Below are 22,037 nucleotides of genomic sequence, written 5' to 3'. Positions count from 1 at the left end.
TAATCACTCTAGACTTTGATTGGAAATGCTACGAGACAGACAAAAACATCTGCTTTAGAATTTTCTTGTTTGATCAGCTCTAGACTTTGTTTACGTGTTCTCACCACCCAAACAAGGCGGACAATAGAAGCAAACAAATCCTGGAGCGTTTTAACCACTCTAGCATCCGTCGGTGTGAATGGACCCTGAAAGAGCAACTAAACCCTGAGGTTTTGGCTGATTTGCCACCTAGGGGAATTTCAAAAAAAGCCTTGATTATGGGAGGGGCTCCTGGAGCGAGAGTCGTTACTATAAAATCTCCAGAGAACGTTACTCACTATAGCTCTTTATTCACAACTCTCTCCATCCAACCGACTTGCCACTGGTTGTAGAGTCGACAGGTGCTAGTGTTTTTTGGAGGGGCGGAGCCAACAGTGATATAAGAAGCCACCATTCTCAGCCAATAGCAACGTTTGATTGTAATAGCCTGCTTTGAACCCATAGAGGGCAGTCACTCTAACATTTTACAACAAAACACAGTTGAAGAAGAATCACTCGATTACACTACTTCATAATATGTTTGTTTTTAGCAGGTTTTGAGGTTTAGTTACGGCTTGAAACAGCACTGACTCATCGGTAGGGATTATATTTAACCTTTAGAATGTAACTTAGCCAATCACTTCTGCTGTTTGACATATTTTCTAAATGATTGCCTTCAGTACTTTGTTGGTTTAAATGAATTTTGATGCCTGATCAGAATATAAAAATTCTAGCTTTACCATGTTACATTTTGTTTGTGTAAAAGGGCACCGTTTTTTTTAATGATGGAAAGTATTGATTCAGATGTTGTTTTTTTTTTTTTACATTTTCTGTGAGTTTGTGGCGTACATGTTTAATTCTGTGCTGCTCTTGATGGAGAGTCTTCCTTTCCTCTCTTATTAAGGACTCTGCGTCCACAGACGACATGTGGTAACAGCCTCCTGCCACTAACACAGCATTGAGTTTACAAACCACCATCCTCTCAAGACCCACAGCAGCTCAGCTCAGCAGTCAGTCTCTCCGTCACTCTGAGCTTTTGGTTTCTAAGAAGGGAATTTCATGGGAGGAGGAAGAGATGAGGAGGAGGAAGAAGAAGAGGAGTTGCATGCACACAAACCTGGAATAGTGCAGCACCAGTCCACTCTGGAGTTCAGGATCCCAACCGTCTCGTCTCCCTTTTATGTTCACCCACATTAATATTCTCCTCTAAAGTAACCCCTAACAAGTGAGTCCACCAGGTTTTTCTTTCTTTTTCGTTGAGTAATCAGCCTGAGTAGTAAGACTTTTTTTTCTTGCTGTAATTAATTTGATTCACATTTCCTTGTGTGTTTGTATATTTCTGTTTTTGTGAAGTGCAATTGTCCTGTACAAATGGCCTGTATTTAATGCAGCTTGATTTTAAGTTAAAAAATGAAAGAAATGGAAAAATAGATCCTTTTTATGCACTATTTGCCTTTACCTTCTTTTTTGGAATTCCACTAAACATCTATTCAGTGAATATTACTGCTTGTCCTCCAGACACAATGTCTCTGTGCTTTTACTTCTTTTTCTGTTAGTCTTTGCTCCTTTAAAAAAACGGGTAAATTGTATAGTTGACAGCACAGTAAGCTCTCTTTATCAAACCATTAAACTCGTAATATATTTTTTTTCCCCCCCTGTGCTTTTTTAATTTTTTTCTAAGTGGTTTTCCTGACATGTTCAAATAATAACAGCTAAATGTTTCTCAATCATTATTTTTGAAAAAAAGAAGTGAAAAAAATTCTATATTTTTTTCATTTCCGCATGGAGTCTAATGATGAGAGTGCCGTGCTAGGATAGCCGTTGAGGTGATGGAAACTTGCGAGCGTGCGTGGGTGCTTGTGTGTTTGTGTGCGCGCGCACATGGGAGTGAAAAAAAGGCAGATCTGTGCTTCTCGGGGAGGGGGGGGAAGGTGGAAGAGGAGGAGGGTTAAAACAACAAACAAGGCTGCAGTTCAAGGGAATAGCGCTCTCTCCCTCCATGCTTTACTCTTTGTCGGCCCGTTTAGCAACCAGTGTTTTCACATCGACCCAAGTTAAGGCTGTTAGAATAACTTGAGCTATCGGTTTCTACTCAACCAAGAATGACACAAGAGGATAATGAACTGATGTTTGCAGCTGGTCACGTGTGGGCTGGTTTTACACATCGCGTGTGTCAAATACACAGTAAATAACATTAGCTAAGCATTCACCAGTGATCACTGCGGGTGCCATATGATTTCTGATTGCATCTTCAGCTTTATGACAGCCTATGCCAAGTTATATTTCTCTTTTTTTTTCCCCCCCTTGAGATTCAGTTTTTGTATGAGGTACAGATGATTTTTAGCTTTGGCGTTTAACATGATTTGATGTAAGCAATTTAAGCACTGATGTCTTTTTAACAAAGCAACACATTAACAGTCGTTTAACACGTGTAAAATAACAAAAAAAAGTGGTCGCTCTACATTTTTGCGAAGCTTTTTTACATAGTTTACACTAGTTTCATTTGGGCTTTAAAATGAGAACAAATCACTTCATGCTGTCAGTGCTCACGATTGTACAGCATCTTTGTATTCCCACTTGCAACAGCACAACATGGTTTGCTGCTATAATCTACGCATTAACCCTCTTTTTTTTTTTTTTGGTGGTTAGTTTCTCCTCTGAAACAATAGGCACTTAGTGTGCAGTAAACTCACAACGTAGGTAAATCTCTTGAGGAGAAACGGTTTTATTTACGACGATTCTTCTGCCATTTTCTTTCCTGCATTGTTGAAAAATTCATGTATGTACATATTTTTGACTCAAAAATTCAAGGAATAAATCATGTTGCTTGAGCTACATTTTTTTTTTTTTTTAATGCCATGGAGATAACCTTTTATGTTGGGGCGCTTTCATTTGATCAAGACTTGAGATAAAGAGTAAAAAGTGTGCGGTGATCTAAAAATGACAATCCTAACTACTTCACTGCAGCTTTGTGGTGTGTAGCTAATCATGTAATCTCTAATTTATCAGATTAACTGTGACTGTAATCTTAAATTAGCTGCTTTTTCCCCCTCTGCTTTTGTGGCAAAAAAAAAAAAAAAAAAAATGCCAAAGACACCTGATTTAGCAAATTCTTTCTCACAAGATGCCATTGAGTGTTGTAACATTTAACACTGTCGAGATGTTAGAAAGCTAAAGGTACGCTGTGGAGTTTCTTACAAACGTTGAATGTTTTGTCTGATGAGGCAAAAAAAAAAACACAGGGTGAAAAGGTGAAACGTGCACCAATAGGTGGCGTCCTGGTAATAATAAGAACCATTAGAGCACTGAGGATAAGGAAAAAACTGGTTTAAAGCCTAAAAAGCCTGTGGAATGCTTTCTTATTCTATAGGAAAGGCCTGAAATGATCAAGTTTTTCAATTTAAAAAAAGAAAAAAATGAATGTAATTTCTTTGAGAAGGAGAATCATCCATAGAGTACCTTTAATTTCTACTCATCAGACATCAGTAGATTTCTTTTTGTGTGTTAACTCATTTTGAACTGCTGGTATAGTTTATTAAATCACATTACAGTAACCCTTGTGCTGAGCAGATATTGTGTAAAATGCTTCAAAGCCAATAATTCATTGTTTGATTCTAAAAAGAGACACAAGGTTTTTTTTTTAATATTGTTTTACAATTATGCTGTAATTTTCTCTGCTTGGATTAAGTAGACTAATTTTTATTTTTTTTACATTTTCAGCACGCAATTGCTCGTTTCAAACCTGGCCGGTATTAATGACTAGGACATTTTATTTAGTTAAATCAGAAACACACACTTGAAAAAATGACATTTTATTAAATCTGCCCATTTCTATCGGTAACTAATTTCTCACTTTCAGTCACATTTAAGCTTCTATCAGATCCTCGTGATTTCCTTTTTTAAGCTGTTTAACTGAAACAGAACACCTTTAAATACCTCATAACCTTCTCATAGGAAACGCCTTTTCTTTAAACCTTTGCTCACTAATTAATGCGAGGCTGCGGTTCTTCCTTTTCAACGTTTCCAAATCCTCTGAATGGATTTGAGGTTACACTTGTGTTCAGTAACGAGTGTTGTGCAGCGCTTAATAAACTCAGACATATTAAGCTACTAAAAAATAAATCAAAATAAGCTGTCTTACCAACTCAACTGTCCTTGTCCTAAAAGCGTGCAAAGTGGTTCTCAAACTGATGACCACACCTCCTTTATTATTATTATTATTAAAAAGAGAAAGAGAGTTATTGCACTTGTACACAAAAATTCAATGTATTTATTAAGATGTAATTTTATGAAAAAAGATAATGGGAACAGTTTTCAACCCACCAATTATCCTTGGGGTCAATTTGACCCCATTCAATATTCATCATTCAAAAAATATTAGGGTTTTTTTTTTTTTTTTTTTTTTGGATTTATTTTTCATGACTTTTCCTAATTTGATTGATTAAATTATCATAATGATTTTTTTTTCTTTTTTCAACGTGCAATGTGCTGAACATGTGTTCAGGATAATAGGAGAGTTAAAACCAAAAAAAAGAAATACATTGCAGGATAAATTTGCCTGTGGATGGATTGAGGAATAAAAACATAAGATTTCTGTCAAGGTCCCTGGAGCCGAAAAGGTTTGAGAGCCACTATGCAGACCCCCCCCCTTCAACTCCCCCTCCCCCCAACCTTTCACACACGTCGCACAACGCTCTCCCAACTCCTGTAATTCCACCTGTGTGCCCACTTGTGTGTCGCCCACCTTGTGCTATTCTGTAACTGTAACGGGAGTGCAGGGTTTCTAGACGTGTCGGACTCTTGGGTGTGACTAAAGGACATTAGTCATATGCACTGATCATCTGTATAATCACTTTGTTTTGTTTTTCCAGGAAATTCTTATTAAACTAGAAAGAAGAAGGAAAAAAAAAAAGATAACTAAGCTATTTAAAGAGTTACCTTTGGTTGCCTCGAATGCATCCTGTTTATTCTTGTATGGAGGACTACCTAGCAGGACTTAAAGAGATTTTAAGAGCTCGTGCCCCCCCCCCCGCCGCCGCCACCCCCACCCCACCTCTCCTTGTACATATTGATGTACCTCAATTGTGGCATTTGCTGTGACCCTTCGCAGTGGTGGTTTGTTTGTCCCGTCGCAGGGCGACCTGAGCCTCACTTCGCTGACCTTTTCTCAGCTCATAGATAAGCTCACCGATTTGCCTTACCCAGTCTCACGTTGCCCCCCCCACCACCTCCCCACCCCCCAAAAGAAATACAAAAAATACCAGTTCTACTAAACATTACACAGAACCAGTTAAAGTCACAGTCCCTGTTATGGTACTAAAGCTAAAGAAGTGACTGTCCGGTTGTCACGACTTGAGGTACAACTTTTTAACAGCCGCTGGTTTTTGATGCTACTCTGTTCTAATGTTTCTGTATCAAAACTGTCAGAAAAGCTTGTTTAATTTCCACATTTACGAAACGCAAGTGTTCAAACATGGGTAACCTCATTAAGCATTCACAACACATATGTTAATGTCCGCTCTATTTATGATTACATTCAAGAATAGCTTTAGAGTGCTGTAGTTAAGTATTGTCAATGTTGATTCAAATGCTTCTCTCAAGGCTTCTGTGAGTTATTTTACAAAAGTTCAATAACTGTACATATTTTGTATTATGTTCTAGCTCCAAAGGAATGGCAGAAAAAAAAAAATGTATGAAAAAAAAAGAAAAGAAAAAAAGCTTTGTTCCCTAAACTAAATTGTACTATTTGTGTTGTCGATTGAACAAATTGCATTCCTTGCTTGTGAATAGATGCATTTTTCTCCCTGTTTCCTTCAATCTTCTCCCCTTCTTTCCCTCCTTTCTTTCATTTTTTTTAGCCTTTGAAGTTTGAATAAAATTTCTAGTTTGCAGAATGTAACAATAAATGGGTTGTCATCTTGTACCTCTCTTTTCATCGCTTTTTATTCTGTTGAACACTCATGTCCAAGAGAAACTTTATTTGACTGGTGGTAACGTTCAGACTCGGTGGAAAGAAGAAATCTCGTGACGGCTGGAGTTATAGATTGTAGCACAGCTAGAATGTGTAAAAAAAAAAAAGTAAATGTTTGTTTACAGCTGCATGGGATATTCTCGTTCAGAACATTGTAGTTTCTTATAAATGCATCCATCAAACCTGGGTCAACTTCTCAAACACTAAAACCTCAACTAAAAGGTTCAGATGACATAACTGTGGCCACCTTATTCTTGGCGTTGCCACTTCCTGGTTAAAGGTGCAAGTACCTGTGTGGTAAAATAGAAAAACACACACTTGATAGGTTAAATAAATCAGTGGTTCCCAACCTTTTTTTGGGTCGTGACCCCCAGGGACTTTTTTTTCTTTTTGTCTTTGGAAAATGAGTTTTTGATCATGTTTACTAAAGTGTGTTACAAATACAGAGTATCCAGGAATAGTGCACTGATTTTTATACTAGATTCATATAATACAGCTGTTTGATATTTGTTGTGGGTGATGTGTTAAGTTAAAAATATTGAAATAAAGAAATACATTTTAATCAGTAATGTTTTTTTTTTTTTTTTTTTGTTTTTTTTTACAGTTACTAGACATTTTAGGCGACCCCGTTTTAATTCCAGATGACCCCATGTGTGGTCACGACCACAAGGTTGAAAAACACTTAATTGGACAGCTCTGCTCTCCTCATCACTGCAAATACAGTCAGCTGCTGCACATAGAGCACCGACTTCTGTTTCTGCCCTTTCACAGTAAGAGCATCTCGGCTATACATATTTAATCAACAGAATGTCAACTCGTGTTCATTCATAGTAATAGAAAAAGCTTTAGAAATGCTATTCATCAAATGGAACCATTAATAACTACAGTGGGCTAAAAAGTATTTAGTCAGCCACCAATTGTGCAATTTCTCCCACTTAAAAAGATGAGAGGCCTGTAATTTCCATCATAAATACCTCAACTGTGAAAGACAAAAGGAGAAAACAAATCCAGAAAATCACAGTGATTTTTAATGAATTTAGTTGCAAAGTATGGTGGAAAACAAGTATTTGGCCAGTAACAAAATTTCATCTAAATACTTTGTAATATACCCTTTGTTGGCAATGACAGAGCTCAAACGTTTTCTTTAAGTCTTCACACACTGTTGCTGGTATTTTGGCCCATTCTTCCATGCAGATCTCCTCTAGAGCAGTGATGTTTTGGGGCTGTCGCTAGGCAACACGTACTTTCAACTCCCTCCAAACATTTTCTGATGGGTTGAGATCTGGAGACTGCCTTCAATGATCTTGCTGATGGAAGGAGGTTTTTCACTCAAAATCTCACGATACATTGCCCCATTCATTCTTTCCTTTACATGGATCAGTTGTCCTGGTCCCTTTGCAGAGAAACAGCCCCAAAGCATGATGTAACCACCCCCATGCTTTACAATAGGTATGGTGTTCTTTCTAGTCCAAATGCGACGAGTTGAGTTTTCACTAAAAAGTTCAATTTTGGTTTCATCTGACCATATGACATTTGTCCAGTCCTCTTCTGGATCATCCAAATGCTCTCTAGCAAACTTCAGACGGGCCCGGACATGTACTGGTTTAAGCAGGAGGACACGTCTGGCACTGCAGGATTTGAGTCCCTGGCGGCGTAGTGTGTTACTGATGGTAGCCTTTGTTACTTTGGTCCCAGCTCTCTGCAGGTCATTCACCAGGTCCCCCCGTGTGGTCCTGGGATTTTTGCTCACCGTTCTTGTGATCATTTTGACCCCACAGGGTGAGATCTTGCGTGGAGCCCCAGATCGAGGGAGATTATTAGTGTTCTTGTATGTCTTCCATTTTCTAATAATTGCTCCCACAGTTGATTTCTGGAGATAAATCTAGACATCTTGCTTGTTTGTAGGTGACCAAATACTTATTTTACTGAGGGATTTACCAATTAATTCATTAAAAATGCTACAATGTGATTTTCTGTTTTTTTTCTTCTCATTTTATCTCTCATAGTTGAGGTATACCTATGATGAAAATTACAGGCCTCATCTTTTTAAGTGGGAGTACTTGCAAAATTGGTGGCTGACTAAACAAGTTTTTTGTCGCACTGTATAAAGGTGCATTAAGAGTGTCCCAATACTAAAATCAGATATCAGTCCGATATCAGGAAAAAAATGTATATCTAAAATCTATATGTTTTTATTGGATTTATTTTTCAGGTTATTTTGGTTTATTTTATTCCATTGTAAAATATTCTTATGTTTAATGTTAAAACTTGTGTAACCCATTTGTTAATAATAAATGGATCAGTTTTTTCAAACCTGCTGTTGCTTATTATTGTTGAAGTACTATCACTTTTCTAACACCACAATACAAAATACGTAATAAAAGTATTCACGATTAGTGATGATATCGTATCGATGTCGGCATCGTATCGGAAGTGAATTCACTAATTATTAGCTAACGGCTTCTTTTTCTGATGCACAGGAAGTTGTGCCCATAAACCCCTACTGTACCATCCACTGTTTAGTCCCTCAGGGTCAAATATTTAGCTCACACTGTGTCTTTTGTTTTCTTCCTCTGCATGACTGGACCCCACCACAAACGCTCTTAACCACATGTGTCAAACTCAAGGCCCGGGGGCCCAATCTGGCCCTTTAGAGCATCACATTTGGCCTGCTCGAGAAAGTAAAAATGATAAAGTAAAATATGAAACATTTTCTAATATTCAAATTTTCTTTTATAATCTAATTTAGGTGTAGGTATGTCAGGCCCTCCAAATACAAAAATTCAATTAAATTCCACAATATTTGAGGAAATCTTTCCTCAAATGATTCCATGAAATGTTCTCAAACTCACCAAATCAGGGAAATTTAAGTGAAGGTCCTGCAGGGACTCATATACTTTGTCATTTATATGGAATTTATACACTTGAGATCAAGCTGGTGTTTGGCCCCTGAACCAAAATGAGTTTGACACCCTTGTTCTAAACCAATGTGTGATGTTAACCTGAGTGTGTTCCGTCATCTTTTGCTGTGCGCTGAAAGCATGTATGCGTCTCGGGCTCTGGGGATGGGTCGGTTCAGTCCACCGCCACTGGGATTAAGAACCGTGGGAGGGAGTACTTTAAATGTCAACTTAATGTCACGAGCTGCGCCGGAAGGTCAAACGTTCAAACTGCGCTCAGTGGCAAGCCGTTAATAGATCATTGAGTGTTTGGATTGTCGTCGTCTCACTCCTGTAAATGATGACCATGCTTAAGTGAGACACTCTAGCTAGCATGAGCTTAACTGGGTTGGTTGAAGATTATTACTTAGAGCAGGTGTTCTCAACCTTGGGGTCAGGACCCCATTTGGAGTCGTGATACACTGGGAGGTGGTCGCCTGATGCCTCAGGGAAACTAGGAATTTTTTTTGAACAATTTGAGCCCATTTTTGCTTATTTTTTAACCTTTTCCTGCAACTAAACCAAACTGGCCATATTTTAAGCTATTTTCATCACTTTTTCTTGCCATGTTTGTGCTCCTTTTAATGCATTTTCCACTTTCAAGACATTTTCGGCACTTATAAACCCTTTTTCACCAATTTTTGCCACTATGTTGACCCACCTTTAACATGTTTTCACCATATTTAATGCTTATTTTTGCTAATTTAACCACATTTATGATTTGTCATGCCCATTATTTGCCAGTTTAAACTAATTGTTCCTACTTTTTAGATTACATCACCCCAACCTCGCCCCATTTCTGCCACTTTTAATCTAATATTGACACTTTGGACAATTTGTCTGTTTTTGCCCACTCTAATTTGCAACTTTTGACCAATTTCTGTGGTTTTTAGCATACCATTTCACCACCTTTTCCACCATTTTTGGTCACTTTTAAGCTATTTTATTTCTGATTCAAACATGGATTACCATCTTCATTATGACTATATACTATGGCGCAAATAATAATGCATTTCCTGGATAACAGTGGATATTATTCAGATGAATAAATAAATGTGGTTATCACAGATTCATAGAACAATAGAGCATCATTTTGATGACTTTATGGATGGACCTCAAAAAGCTCTCCCCTTTATTCCTCTTTATAGATGACCCTGTCTCCACATGACTGTTCTTCAATGTTCATGTCTGTGTTCAACCACTTTCAGGTACCGTGGGGGTCCTCGGTCTCTGGAACTTTTATTTTGAGCTGAAATGGTTGAGAACCACTGCCTTAGAGAGCAGGATGGAGACGACTCACTGCTGCTTAAACGCAAAAAGATGATGGATTAACTTAAAACTAATTTATTAATTTGAAATTTTAGACTCACTCTCCTATCCATTCGTTGGACGGTTCACAGTCCCATGAACACGTTTCTGAAAGTCTGTTAAAGAGCAATTGTTTGGTTCTGGTTTTAGTCTCAGGTGATAATCAGGGTCACGCTACCCTGTTATGTTACTTTTTAAAGTTTTATTCACTCCATGATTTCAACAAAAGAACAATCACCTTAATAGGAACAGCAGCTTAATGCGTGCAAGCGGAAGGGGCCAAAGACAAAAACACTTGTGCATCTCACTTTGACCCTTTTGCACATTAGAGCTTCACAATATGTGACTCATTAGATCTAAGGCCACCTGTGCACCCATAATGAGTCACGCTGCCCTCCAATCTCTCTGCACATCAAGAAAGAGGCCGCGTCGGCAGAGGCCATCATCAAATGGAGCTGGCTTGTCATCTGCCTGCCATTATTGTCATGCTCTGCTTCTCATGGCGGAAAAAGCCATCTGAGCTCGACTAATGCAGCCATGCAGACGCAGCAGGTGGGGGAGGTCAGGCTCACTGCACCCTTCTGTGTAACGCTGAGGTCACCCAGATCCTCCATGATCTCTGTGGCAAAGTGCACTATCACAGCCACTTACACAGACATGTAATGAAAGGCATTAGGGTTAAAGTTACTGAAAGTTACACTTCAGTGAATGAGGCATTTCCTCATCAGCGTTGACTGTATTTGCAATTTTTATCAATACGTTTAGGTTTCATTTATTCAACTGTTTTGTCAGGAATGTTACTTTGATCTCCTGACATGTTTTGACTCTCAACTGCCAGTCTTCTTCAGGGGCATCTGCCAGGGTTGCAGTCAATTACATTTTTCAGTTACAATAGCGTTTTCAATTACCCATGTTCACATTACAATTTTTTTTTTATCCTCATAAAGTCAATCACAATTACATTCTCAATTGCTACCTTCCTCTTGTGTTAGCTTCCTGTTAGCATCTCTTATGATAACAGGTCTTAAATCAGCTGTAAAATACACTGAAAATAATAATCTATCATGTAATTAATTTTCAATCTATTGATTACGTTGTTAGGTTTCCTAATCAGTGAAAATATAGGTTTTAATATTTTTAGTGTGTACATCTGAGCATTTTTTGTGTCAGCATACCTCCTTGATTTCAATTTTCAGCTTGATTTGAAACATATTTTAATAACTTTTACATTCGTGTAGAACTGTACATAGAACTGTAACATGGTTCCCCGGTTTCGCATTAAGTTATATTTGACAATTTTTATAGAATTGTCATTTAAATTACAATCACAAAGTCAATTATCTTAACTCGATTACAATTTAATTACGATTATGACAGCAACAGGTTTCTTTCATTACAACTATAACTTCTACGCCACAATTTTAATTAATTATCAATTACACAATTACATTTTTACGTGACCTGCTGATCGCTTGGATGTTTTCTTGACTTCTGCGTAATAATTCCAGCAAGTTCCTGAAGGAACAGTTGGATAAATGAAACCTAAACATATTATTAAAAAAAAGACAAAAAAAAAAAAACTTGAAATTATTGTTATTTTAATAGTTTATTCACAGGTTAGTAGATTTTTGTGCAGAGGCAAAACAAGTTTTCAAAAAAGATTACTGTCTTGAAGAAAATGCAAAACGACTCTTTTGGTTACCTTTTTGTTGCTGGTTTTGCATGTTCTCCTTGATCATGTATGAATATATTCTCTTTGATTTGCTTCATCAATAGAAAAACCTCAGTTTTACCAGAATAGATTATTATTTTTCTACCTGAAAAATCCACAAAATGTAAAAAAAAAAAAAAACGTATTTTTTTTTTGACGTATTTATTTATTTTTTTGAGTTATTTAAAAATTAATGGAATCTTTTTCTTTTTTTTAAAAAAATCATTTTTACCTTAAATGGATTTTAAAACCACCCGTTCTCTGTTAAATCCTGCAATGGACTGGAGACTCACATTGTAGGACTGCAATAATGCCTGAATAAAATTTAAAAAGGCATGTGAAAGAATAATTCTGTAAACACACCAGTATCCTTTTGTGTTAACACAAGAAAAACAGAATCTTCAGCCTCATCGTTAGGTGGATCAAAATGATGCTTAGAAAAACCTTTAAATGCAAATGATTCCAGTAAACATCTCCACTAATTATAAATAATTATATTAACTAAAGAAAACTCAACTGTTTTCAAAGGCTACTTATTATTTAAGTGTAGATGTTATCGGTTTGACAACTTCTTGTATATTTGTAACAACAATTAATATCAAAAAACCTCAGGGGTCCAATCAGCTTTCAGTTAGAGTTATTGAGAAAAACAAAGCTGTTATTTTAATGGCCTCAGTTAGTCATTTGCCAATTTGTTTTTATTGACAAAAAGAAGAAGAAAAAAAAAGTATAGACAAATTGATCGCGAGCCATTCTGTTGTTTCCACACACGCACAGAATGACAACAATGAGTAAAAAATGACCATGTGACGCTGTTGAATTTAACAATCGGTTTAAATAACAACAAATATTTCATCGTTTGGACTCTGATCGTCACATCATCACATCTTGGTTTTTACGTATCTTCATCCTTGCCTGGTTTTTTTTTTTTTTTTGTTTTTTTAAATAGACACGCTCTGTAAAACGTGGTTGATGTGTGGACGAGGCCTGGAGCTCCATGTTCTCCTCCACCCTCCATCCCTTCTCCATTTCCTCCGACAGTCAGAGCTCTCGTTGCCTGAGGACAGTTTGTCACAGAGAACACAAGCTTTTCTCACTCGGACGCAGACATTCAATGACTGGTGTGGACAAACAATCATATCCAGTGGGGATGATGACATGCAAACACACACACACACACACACACACACCTTCCACAGAGACAGGAAGTATGATCTCCTCCAGGGTTGGCTTCAGTAATAATTGTAATCACGTATTGGATAATTAATTACAATTATGGCATTATAAAATCTGTTGCTGTCAGGGTTGGGGTCAATTACATTTTTCAGTTACAATTATGTTTTCAATTACGATTATAGTGACCAGCCTTTTTTTTTTTTTTTTTTTTCAATTACAATTAAATGACAATTATTTTTTTATCCTCAGAAAGTCAATTACAATTATGTTCTTCTCAATTACTAAAGTTCAATCAGAATGAATCACAATTACTGAGCCTGAAATAAATAACCTAGTAAAAGTTAACCTTCCTCTTGTGTTAGCTTTCTGTTAGCATCTTTTATGATAACGGAGTCTAAATCAGCTGTAAAATACACTACAAACTAATATCTATCATCTCATTTATTTCCTATCTATTGGTTACAATGTTAGGCTTCCTAATCAATGAAAGCTTGATATGAAACATTTTATTAATTGTTAACTACATATGTGCAGAACTTTACATTGAACTGCAACAATTACAATTGACAATTTTTTATTAAATGTTCATGGCAATTACGATGACAACGTCAATTATCTGAACTCAATTACAATTTATTTACGATTACGACAGCAACATATATTTGAAATTACAACGAGAATTATGCTATAATTGTAATTCATTATCAAGTACGCGATTACAATTACAATTAACCCTGACCCTTGTTGCTGTTGTAATCATAATTGTAGAACTCTCGACCCACGGAACTAAAATTAGAGACTTAGTAACGATGCTTTCAACCATGGACTCAAAAAATGTCTAAAATCAGAACAACAGTATTAATAGAATTATCTGGTTTCTCACTTTCCCGTGTTGCCTCTGCCCTAAAACTAATGACTGTGTTGAAATTTTTCTAATGTTTTGCGCAGTGTATATTCCGTCTTTACTTTTTCATTATTATTTCTGTTACTTTTAACCTTTATAAAAGCCTCCTGTGGGCAGGTGTTGTAAATTAGCACATGTGCTAACACATTAAAAACAATACATCTGGGTAACTAATGTAATTGTGATGTCCATATCAAATAAATATTATAATAATAATAATAATAATAATAATAATAATAATAATAATTGAATTGTAATTGAGTTTAGATAATTAACTTTGTAATTGTAATTGGCATGGAAGTTCTATAAAAACTGCAATTTAATTAAACGCAAAACTGGGGAACCATGTTACAGTTCTATTGCTTAGACAATATACAGTATGTAGTTAATAATCATTAAACTATATCACGTTTTCCCACTACATTTCAGTTCTCATGAGGATCTTTTTATGTTTTGTTTATTTGTTTTTTTAAATAAATTGAAATGGAGGGATTTACTGACAGAAAAAAAGGCTCAGGCGCCAACACCAAATATATGAATATTAATATTTTTATGGATTAGGAAGTTTAACAAGTTAATAAAGAGATTGTAGCACAATATGAATAAAAGATAATGTTTTTAGTGCATTTTACAGATGATTTAAGATATTATCTTAAGATTTTTGTCAAAACCAACCTGTTATCATAAGAGATGCTAACAGAAAGCTAACACAAGAGGAAGGCAACGTTTTATGGGGTTATTTATTAAAGGCTCAGTAATTGTAATTAATTGAATTGAAGCTTTAGTAATTGAGAACGTAATTGTATTTGACTTTAAGTGAAAATAATAATACTTGTTATTGGAAAGAATGCATGTCACCATAATCATAATTTTGTTGTAATTGAATATGGATAATTGAAGATGTAATTGTAATTTTAAAATGTAATGAACCCCAACCCTGCCTAGAACACTATCAATAGAATTAGTAACACCATCACTAACGCCGGGTAAATTTTACGCCATGTAATATACTCAATAAAAAGTAATTATCATTAAATATGACAATACATGATACATTAGAGTTGTTTTCTTTTAGTTCTAACTGTGCCATGCCGAACAAATTACAATAACAAACAATAGTTTTAACATTTGAGTCAAAACTGACCCGTTATCATAAGAGATGCTAACAGAAAGCTAACACAAGGTTACGTTTTATGGGGTTAATTATTAAATTGTGATTAATTGAATTTGAACTTTAGTAATTGAGAACGTAATTGTAATTGAATTTCAGTGAAAAATTCATGCCGGTCACCGTAATCATATTTTTGTTCTAATTGAACATGGATAATTGGAGGTGTAATTGTAATTGAAAAATGTAATTGACCTTAACTCTCTCGCCCACACTCCCCTGCATGAGATGGGTTATACAAGCTGCTGCCCTGGGAAAGCCGGCCCAGCTCATTACACTGCCCCCCCACCCCCCACCCTCAGACGTTGGAAATGAGGACATGAAACGTTCATTAATATCAGCACCTTTCCTTGTTCTTGTTCTTGTTCTTGTTCTTGTTCTTGTTAGAGCCCCAATCAGCACCGGCTCCCACCATCGCCTCGGACCCCTCTGCACTGACTGGGAGCTTTAGGATTAATGTCACTCCTAGCCAGCGGGTCAGCGCTGTTGTGGTTCAGATACGGAACTGATTGATCGTTGGTGGCAGCGAGCTGTGGAATTTGTTGACAGCTGCCGACCATCCCCACTACTCATACACACGTTTCATTGTGCGCGAGGCATGAAAAACAGTCTGAGAATAACTCCCCTGGCAAACGACTGACGGCCTGTTTGTCGCTGCTACTGGGGCTTAACCAAATAACAATTAAAGTCTTTCAGCACATACTGCCTTTAATGCCCACTGGCTGCTCTGTCAAGGTTTCAGAGCATTACTATTAATAGCTAGGGAGCAACGTTTATTCTATTCTATACACACATTAAAGCGGCTAGAGATGACCATTTTCATAGATCAATAAATCCAAGATAATTTGCTTAAAATAAAAATGTTAAAGGTTGAAATTGCTGTTCAGAAATTTGTTTTGATCTCCACTGTTAAATTTTGAGCATTGCATTGTGGGACTTGGAGTCTAGTGTCCAGATACATAAAGTATTTTTACCTCATCTTCACTGTGAGATTTGTGTTTCTTCACCAGGCGAAGGTGCTTGACACCATTTTTGGTGTAGTTTGTTTGTGGTAATCCTGTCAAAGATGCTGGTAACACATAGTAATTCCAGCAAGATTTTTGACTAGTATGTTAAAATTTTATTTATTCAGACAATGGTCACTTAGGAAATTAAGCAAGATCAAAGCATATCAGGAGATCAAAGTGGATTTCCAAAGTGACGTTTGTCTGAATAAGTGAAACCATAACATATAATTAAAAAAGAATCTTGCTGGAAATACTACGTGGAAGTCAAAGAAACTTCAAAGGAAAAATCAAAGCGATCAGCAGACGATTGTGATAAAGACTGGCAGTCGTCAGTCGTAACATGTCAGTAGATCAAAGTGGATTTCCTAAGTGACGTTTGTCTGAATAAGTGAAACCATAACATATTATTTAAAAAGAATCTTGTTGGAAATACTACACGGAAGTCCAAAAAACCTCAAAGGAAAAATCAAAGCCATCAGCAGACGCCTCTGACAAAGACTGGCAGTTGTCAGTCGTAATATGTCACAAGATCAAAGTGGATTTCCTAAGTGACAGTTGTCTGAATACATGAAACCCTAACATATTTTTCAAAAAGAATCTTTCTGGAAATACTACGCGGAAGTCGAGGAAACTTCAAAGGAAAAATCAAAGCGATCAGCAGACTATTCTGACGTAGACTGGCAGTTGTCAGTCTTAAGATGTCACAAGATCAAAGTGGATTTCTTAAGTAACAGTTGTCTGAATAAGTGAAACCATAACGTATTATTAAAAAAGAATCTTCAAAGAAAAAAAAACTTCAAAGGAAGTTCAAAGTTTTCTAAACTGTTTAGAAAACTTTAGCTAGTTAGTAACTTTAGAAAAGTTTAGCTAAACTGGTCAGTGTCCTTTGGACAGACTAACAGTTTTCCAAATCATGCTCAATTTTAAAAAGTTACCAAAATTTTTATTTTTTATTTATACCCTAAAATATAATTAAATATAGACAACAATGTGACTTAAATTAGTTTTTCTTAATACATTTACCTAATATCTACAGTTTGCACTTTTTGCCACCTCATAATAACCAAGTTGGCTGAAATTTGTGCAAAAATATATTTCATCTTTGTGTCGAGTTTAAATTTTTAGTCAATGATGTCATGCATTTAATAAATAGTTTTTCTCTTCCTTCGTTTACACAAGTATAAGATTACATTTGACAAAAACTGCGATGAACGTTAGTCTAAAACAGTGTTTCTCAAATGAGGGTATGCGTACCCCTCGGGGTACACAATGGCACTACAGGGGATTATTGAGAATGAGAGAGTGGAAAGTTAACAAATGTAGTGTCAGTCTTGATATGACCTGAAATGATAAAATTAAAAAAAAACTATAGAAATCTATTCAGGAGCCACTAAATCAGTGTTTTTCAACCTTGAGCTTGAGGCCCCATGTGGGGTCGCCTGAAATTTATGAAAAAGAAAAATCGATTTTTAGAATTATTCATATTATTTTAATTAAAATAACACAATCTTAAACAACTGTATTATACTTTCACTTCATGAAATACAAATCTAGTTCACCAAACAAGTTTTAGAACCACTGGTCGAGAAAATAAACACTGAGTGACTCTGGAGACAAACTGCAGGATGTTGTGTGAAGACGTGCAGGTACAAACCCAACTGGCACGTTGTGTATTCACCACAAACACCCAATAACGATCGACGACATGCCTGCGAATCGTTACAAAGTTGAATGTTGGTCTGTGGACGTGGGCGAGCGGGGGGTGGGGGGGGGGAGAGAGTTCAATTTTGACTTGGGTTAACAACCCAATTATAAAGATTTCTGAGCCGTTGTTTCTGAATGGTTATAAACACCGTTTAAGATGAACAGTTTTTTGTTCTTTACCGTTATTGCTATACGCTGTCGATCCACACTGGTAATTTTCTTCATTACTCCACTTATCTGAGACCAACTATTGGCCTTTACTGTGAACATGTATTGCTGTTACTCACTGCAAATGATTATTTTCTTTCTCTCTGCTTCTCTTTGTACATGCGCTGCTCATTTTATTTTTTGCTTTCTTGTGTGTCATTGGGCTCTACGTGGTGAGATTGAATTTGCTGACCGTGGGGGTCTCGCCATAATGCTGTCTCAGTGGGTCCTCAACCATAAATGGGCTTTTTGTTTTTTTTAAAAACAAGGTTTCCTCTTTCTTTTATATCCAGATTGTTCTCATCTTCTCTGCATGTTGTCTGCCCTCTGCTAAGCACGGAGCCAGCGGGTTATGACTGAGGCCTTCATTGTGCATGTTCTCACTTCATCTATAAATGTCTCTATAGACTTCATCCTCATCCTCATCCTGCTCTTCTTCCTCTCCCAGGACCCAGCATTCCTCTTCTTCCGTGGTTTCAGCTAAACAAGAGCTAACCTGGGGGGTGACCAGCGAGCATTTTATTTATTTATACCTCACCAAACTCTGTGCATCTCATCCACGTTTCCAACAACGTCTCACCTCCAGTTCACCATCTTATAGAATAATATCATCTGTCAGTCGTGCTAATCTTCTGTCTTTCTTTCTTTCTTCCTCGTCTTGTTGTTCTTCTTGTCATTATTTTTCTTTTTACTAGGAAATTCTACTTCCCCATGTACAAACAATAACCACATTTTCAATAGTCCTAATGTCCAATGTCCAATAATCCTACAGGTGGCGCTACAGCAAGCATCTAAATTTCAAATTCACAACAAATCAACAATATGTGCTAAAGATTTGCAACAGTCACCAAAATGTAGCCCCAACGCTGAAGAAACTTCTGTACTTTTAAACATTTAAACCAAATTATTACGTTTATTTCCCATTTTTAAAAAAAAAAAAAAAATAATGTATTAAACCTTTTTCCTCCTATAATTGTCGTTCCTACACAAATGATGATTATGATTTATTGAGAAATGTAACCTACAGTGCATTCAAATGTTTGTCGTTAATGTCAATTATTTGCAAATTTTTACTAAATCCACTTTAAATTTGGAAAAGACAAAAATTAGTAACTGATGTTTTTAAAAATAACAGAATTTTATCCCAAAACCTGATTTATTTATTAATTTTTTTTAACGGGATTTTGATTTCACTCTCATGCAATCAATTGGGATCAATGCAAAAACGACGTTTTTAATCAGTTTTTTATACTTTTTTAAAAAACTGTAAAATGTAAACCTATACATTTGCTCCTAGAATTTTTGTTCAAATGACTCCAAACGTCCCACAGCACAACTTCAGACTGTCCTACACAAACGATTCACACAGGTTTTTGATTAATTGAAAAATCGAGCCTATACAGTGCAATATTATGTTTGTCGTTAATGTAAAACTACTTGCCAATTTTTACTAAATAAATGTTACATTTCCATTAACAAAAATGACAAAATTAGTCATTGTAAATTATGTTTGAAAAAAACAACAACAACAACAGACGTTTATCCCAAAAACAGGATTGTGAATTTCACTCTCATGTTATCGATTGGGTCAGTGCAAAAACGACATTTTTAAACGTCAGTTTTTCACTTATGGAGCCAATAAATCATTGTCAAATCTCCAACATCTCCATGCTGTCTAGATTAGATTAGATTATTCTTTATTTTATCCCACAGTGGGGAAATTCACAGGTTACAGCAGCCAAAGACACAAAGAGCAAAGCCAACAAAAAAGCCAAATACAAATACAGAAAGGAAACATTAAGGGAAAAAATAAAAATTAAATAAATAATAAAAAATTAAATAAATAACAGATATTGGTCAAGATAGCAATACAGAAAAATAATAAGTAAGCGGTAAATGGAGTTTTACAATGAGTACTAATACTGCACAGGCAGTGGAGGAACACTATTATTAACAGATGAGAAAAAAAAACCAACAACAGGCTATACAAATGCAATTTGCATTATTTTGGATTTTTGTCAGTCGCTATGAATCTACCTTTGTCTTGTTTTGCCTAAAATTGCCTGGCCCCGACCATTGCTGTGCAGCAGCTATAGTAATTGTATCTAAGATTGTGTGACTATACTCTATTCCTGAAGCACACCAGAGAAAAATGCTGTTTCCTCTAGGTGTAAAATGTTTTCCGCTTATTTTAGTCATCACGACTCGAAGGATAAATGCCCTCACAGGAGATATTAAAGTAAATAGTTGTTAGCTCTAGTAGCGCTGATATAAATACGGATGGTGTGGAGGCCTGAGGCTCAGACAGAGGCATCATAGACCTGTGAAGTTTATTTCCACAGCTTGGAAAGTAATCACAAAAGACAGCATCTCAATTTAAATAAATTAAACAATGATCCCGGTGCCATAGTCAATTTTTCAAATGTCTCATCAGGCACAAACCATTGAAGAGTGTGTCGATGGAAATGGGAACATGTGGCACTTGTGTGGAACCGGTAATCTCATCTTTTTTTTTAATCAATTGTCATAATCTTTAGCAGCAAAACTCCATAAGTGCCTCTATTAACATCTGATTAACCTTCAAATGTACGTGTTTGCATCAAAAAGAATAATTTCTGCAGTTTCTCAGGAGTAAAAATCCTTTTTTCACTAATTCTTATCAGTTTAGATCAAACACGAGAGGTGGCACGACAGATTTTTAAAGCATTTAAAAAGACAATATTTAATGTGCGTATATCATAATTATAATATAAATTATTATACAAACAGTATATAATGAAGAAAATAAAATTATTTACATCAAAACAAGTAGCTATTTTTATTTCTGCGTAATATGATGCATGAGAGTATACAAACTTTCAAAATAAAAACACAATATATTTTGTCGCATTGAGTCCAGGGATGCACCGAAATGAAAATTCTGGGCCAAAAACCAAAACACAAAAATAAATTATTATGCAACTTAATATTCCCATGGCATTTATGGCTTTGAATGTGTAATGATCTCACTAAAATTAAAACGTTGCAATTGTGTAAATTAATATTAATGTTTCAAAGAACAAATCAGTTAAAAATACAAAAATATGTATTTAGCACTGACATTCCAACAATGCACAATATAGAATGTTTAACTTGACCCCACTCATGCATTAACTAATAATGTACAGGCCTATGACTGACTGAGCTGCTGGAAGAGCGTCAAATTACATAAGTTCCTTTATTAAAACACAAAGTGCATTAAAGTCCGAGACTGGCATGCTCTGTGTGCTTTGATTGCGGCGTGCATCATTGATTGTGCGCGCTGGTTTAACACCATCCACGTAATGATCTTTATAACGCGGACCAAGTACCGTTGTGATGTAGTCGAGAGGATCTCTGTGAAATGTGCGCTGACAGACTCTGAAACGTCTAAAAACACAGTCAGAAGACGCTTTCATGCTCAGATGTATTGAAATACAGCCACACTCAAGATTTGCTCCATCACAACATCCTGTTTTTGTGAGAAAAATGCACTTTTGGGCCATTTTCGGCCTAAAATTTTCACTGTTCGGAATTTTGGTGCATCACTAATTGAGTCCAAGCAAATATTCCCAACTCACGAGTTGATTACCTCTGTTTTGAATTATCCATTGAAGTGATTGATTGTCCGTGTGTTAACTTAACACTAGTATGGGTTTAAATTACTTATAGAGTTTGCCTTTCACCCACTTTCTTCATTTGACTTGCCTGGTGGCTGGTTTAATACTTTAGTGAGGGTCACTTGTTCCTGCAATGTTCATGACTCGTGTAACTAACACAGCCTGGAGATCCAAATGTAACCCAACTGTACTGTATTGTGTATCCTGGGGCCATGTCGATGCCTGAGTCGCACAGCATTGTGTCCGTGAATAAAATCCTCAACTGTCACTCCATTATATGTTGTGT

The 22,037-nt window shown here is 36.2% G+C and overlaps 1 protein-coding gene across 5 annotated transcripts in view; it reads left to right on the top strand.

Annotated features, from left to right (window-relative positions):
- ppm1aa (protein phosphatase, Mg2+/Mn2+ dependent, 1Aa) overlaps positions 1-22,037 on the top strand; it is a 79,786-nt gene that overhangs the window by 11,448 nt on the left and 46,301 nt on the right. The window contains exon 6 of one of the 5 annotated variants that reach the window (XM_028439029.1): positions 18,562-19,833. The exons of 2 other annotated variants lie outside the window; for them this stretch is intronic. In XM_028439029.1, coding sequence (XP_028294830.1) covers positions 18,562-18,597 — 36 coding nt within the window. In that variant the 3' untranslated portion in view covers positions 18,598-19,833. Of the gene's footprint in view, positions 1-922; positions 4,950-15,582; positions 15,649-18,561; positions 19,834-22,037 lie in introns of those variants that run through there. 2 more of the 5 variants (XM_028439027.1, XM_028439030.1) reach the window with 2 other exon arrangements.

The sequence above is a fragment of the Gouania willdenowi genome, chromosome 22 (assembly GCF_900634775.1).
Source record: "Gouania willdenowi chromosome 22, fGouWil2.1, whole genome shotgun sequence".
Taxonomy (NCBI): Eukaryota; Metazoa; Chordata; class Actinopteri; order Blenniiformes; family Gobiesocidae; genus Gouania; species Gouania willdenowi.
Note: the sequence above shows the minus strand (reverse complement) of the source record. Positions and strands in the feature narration are given on the sequence as shown.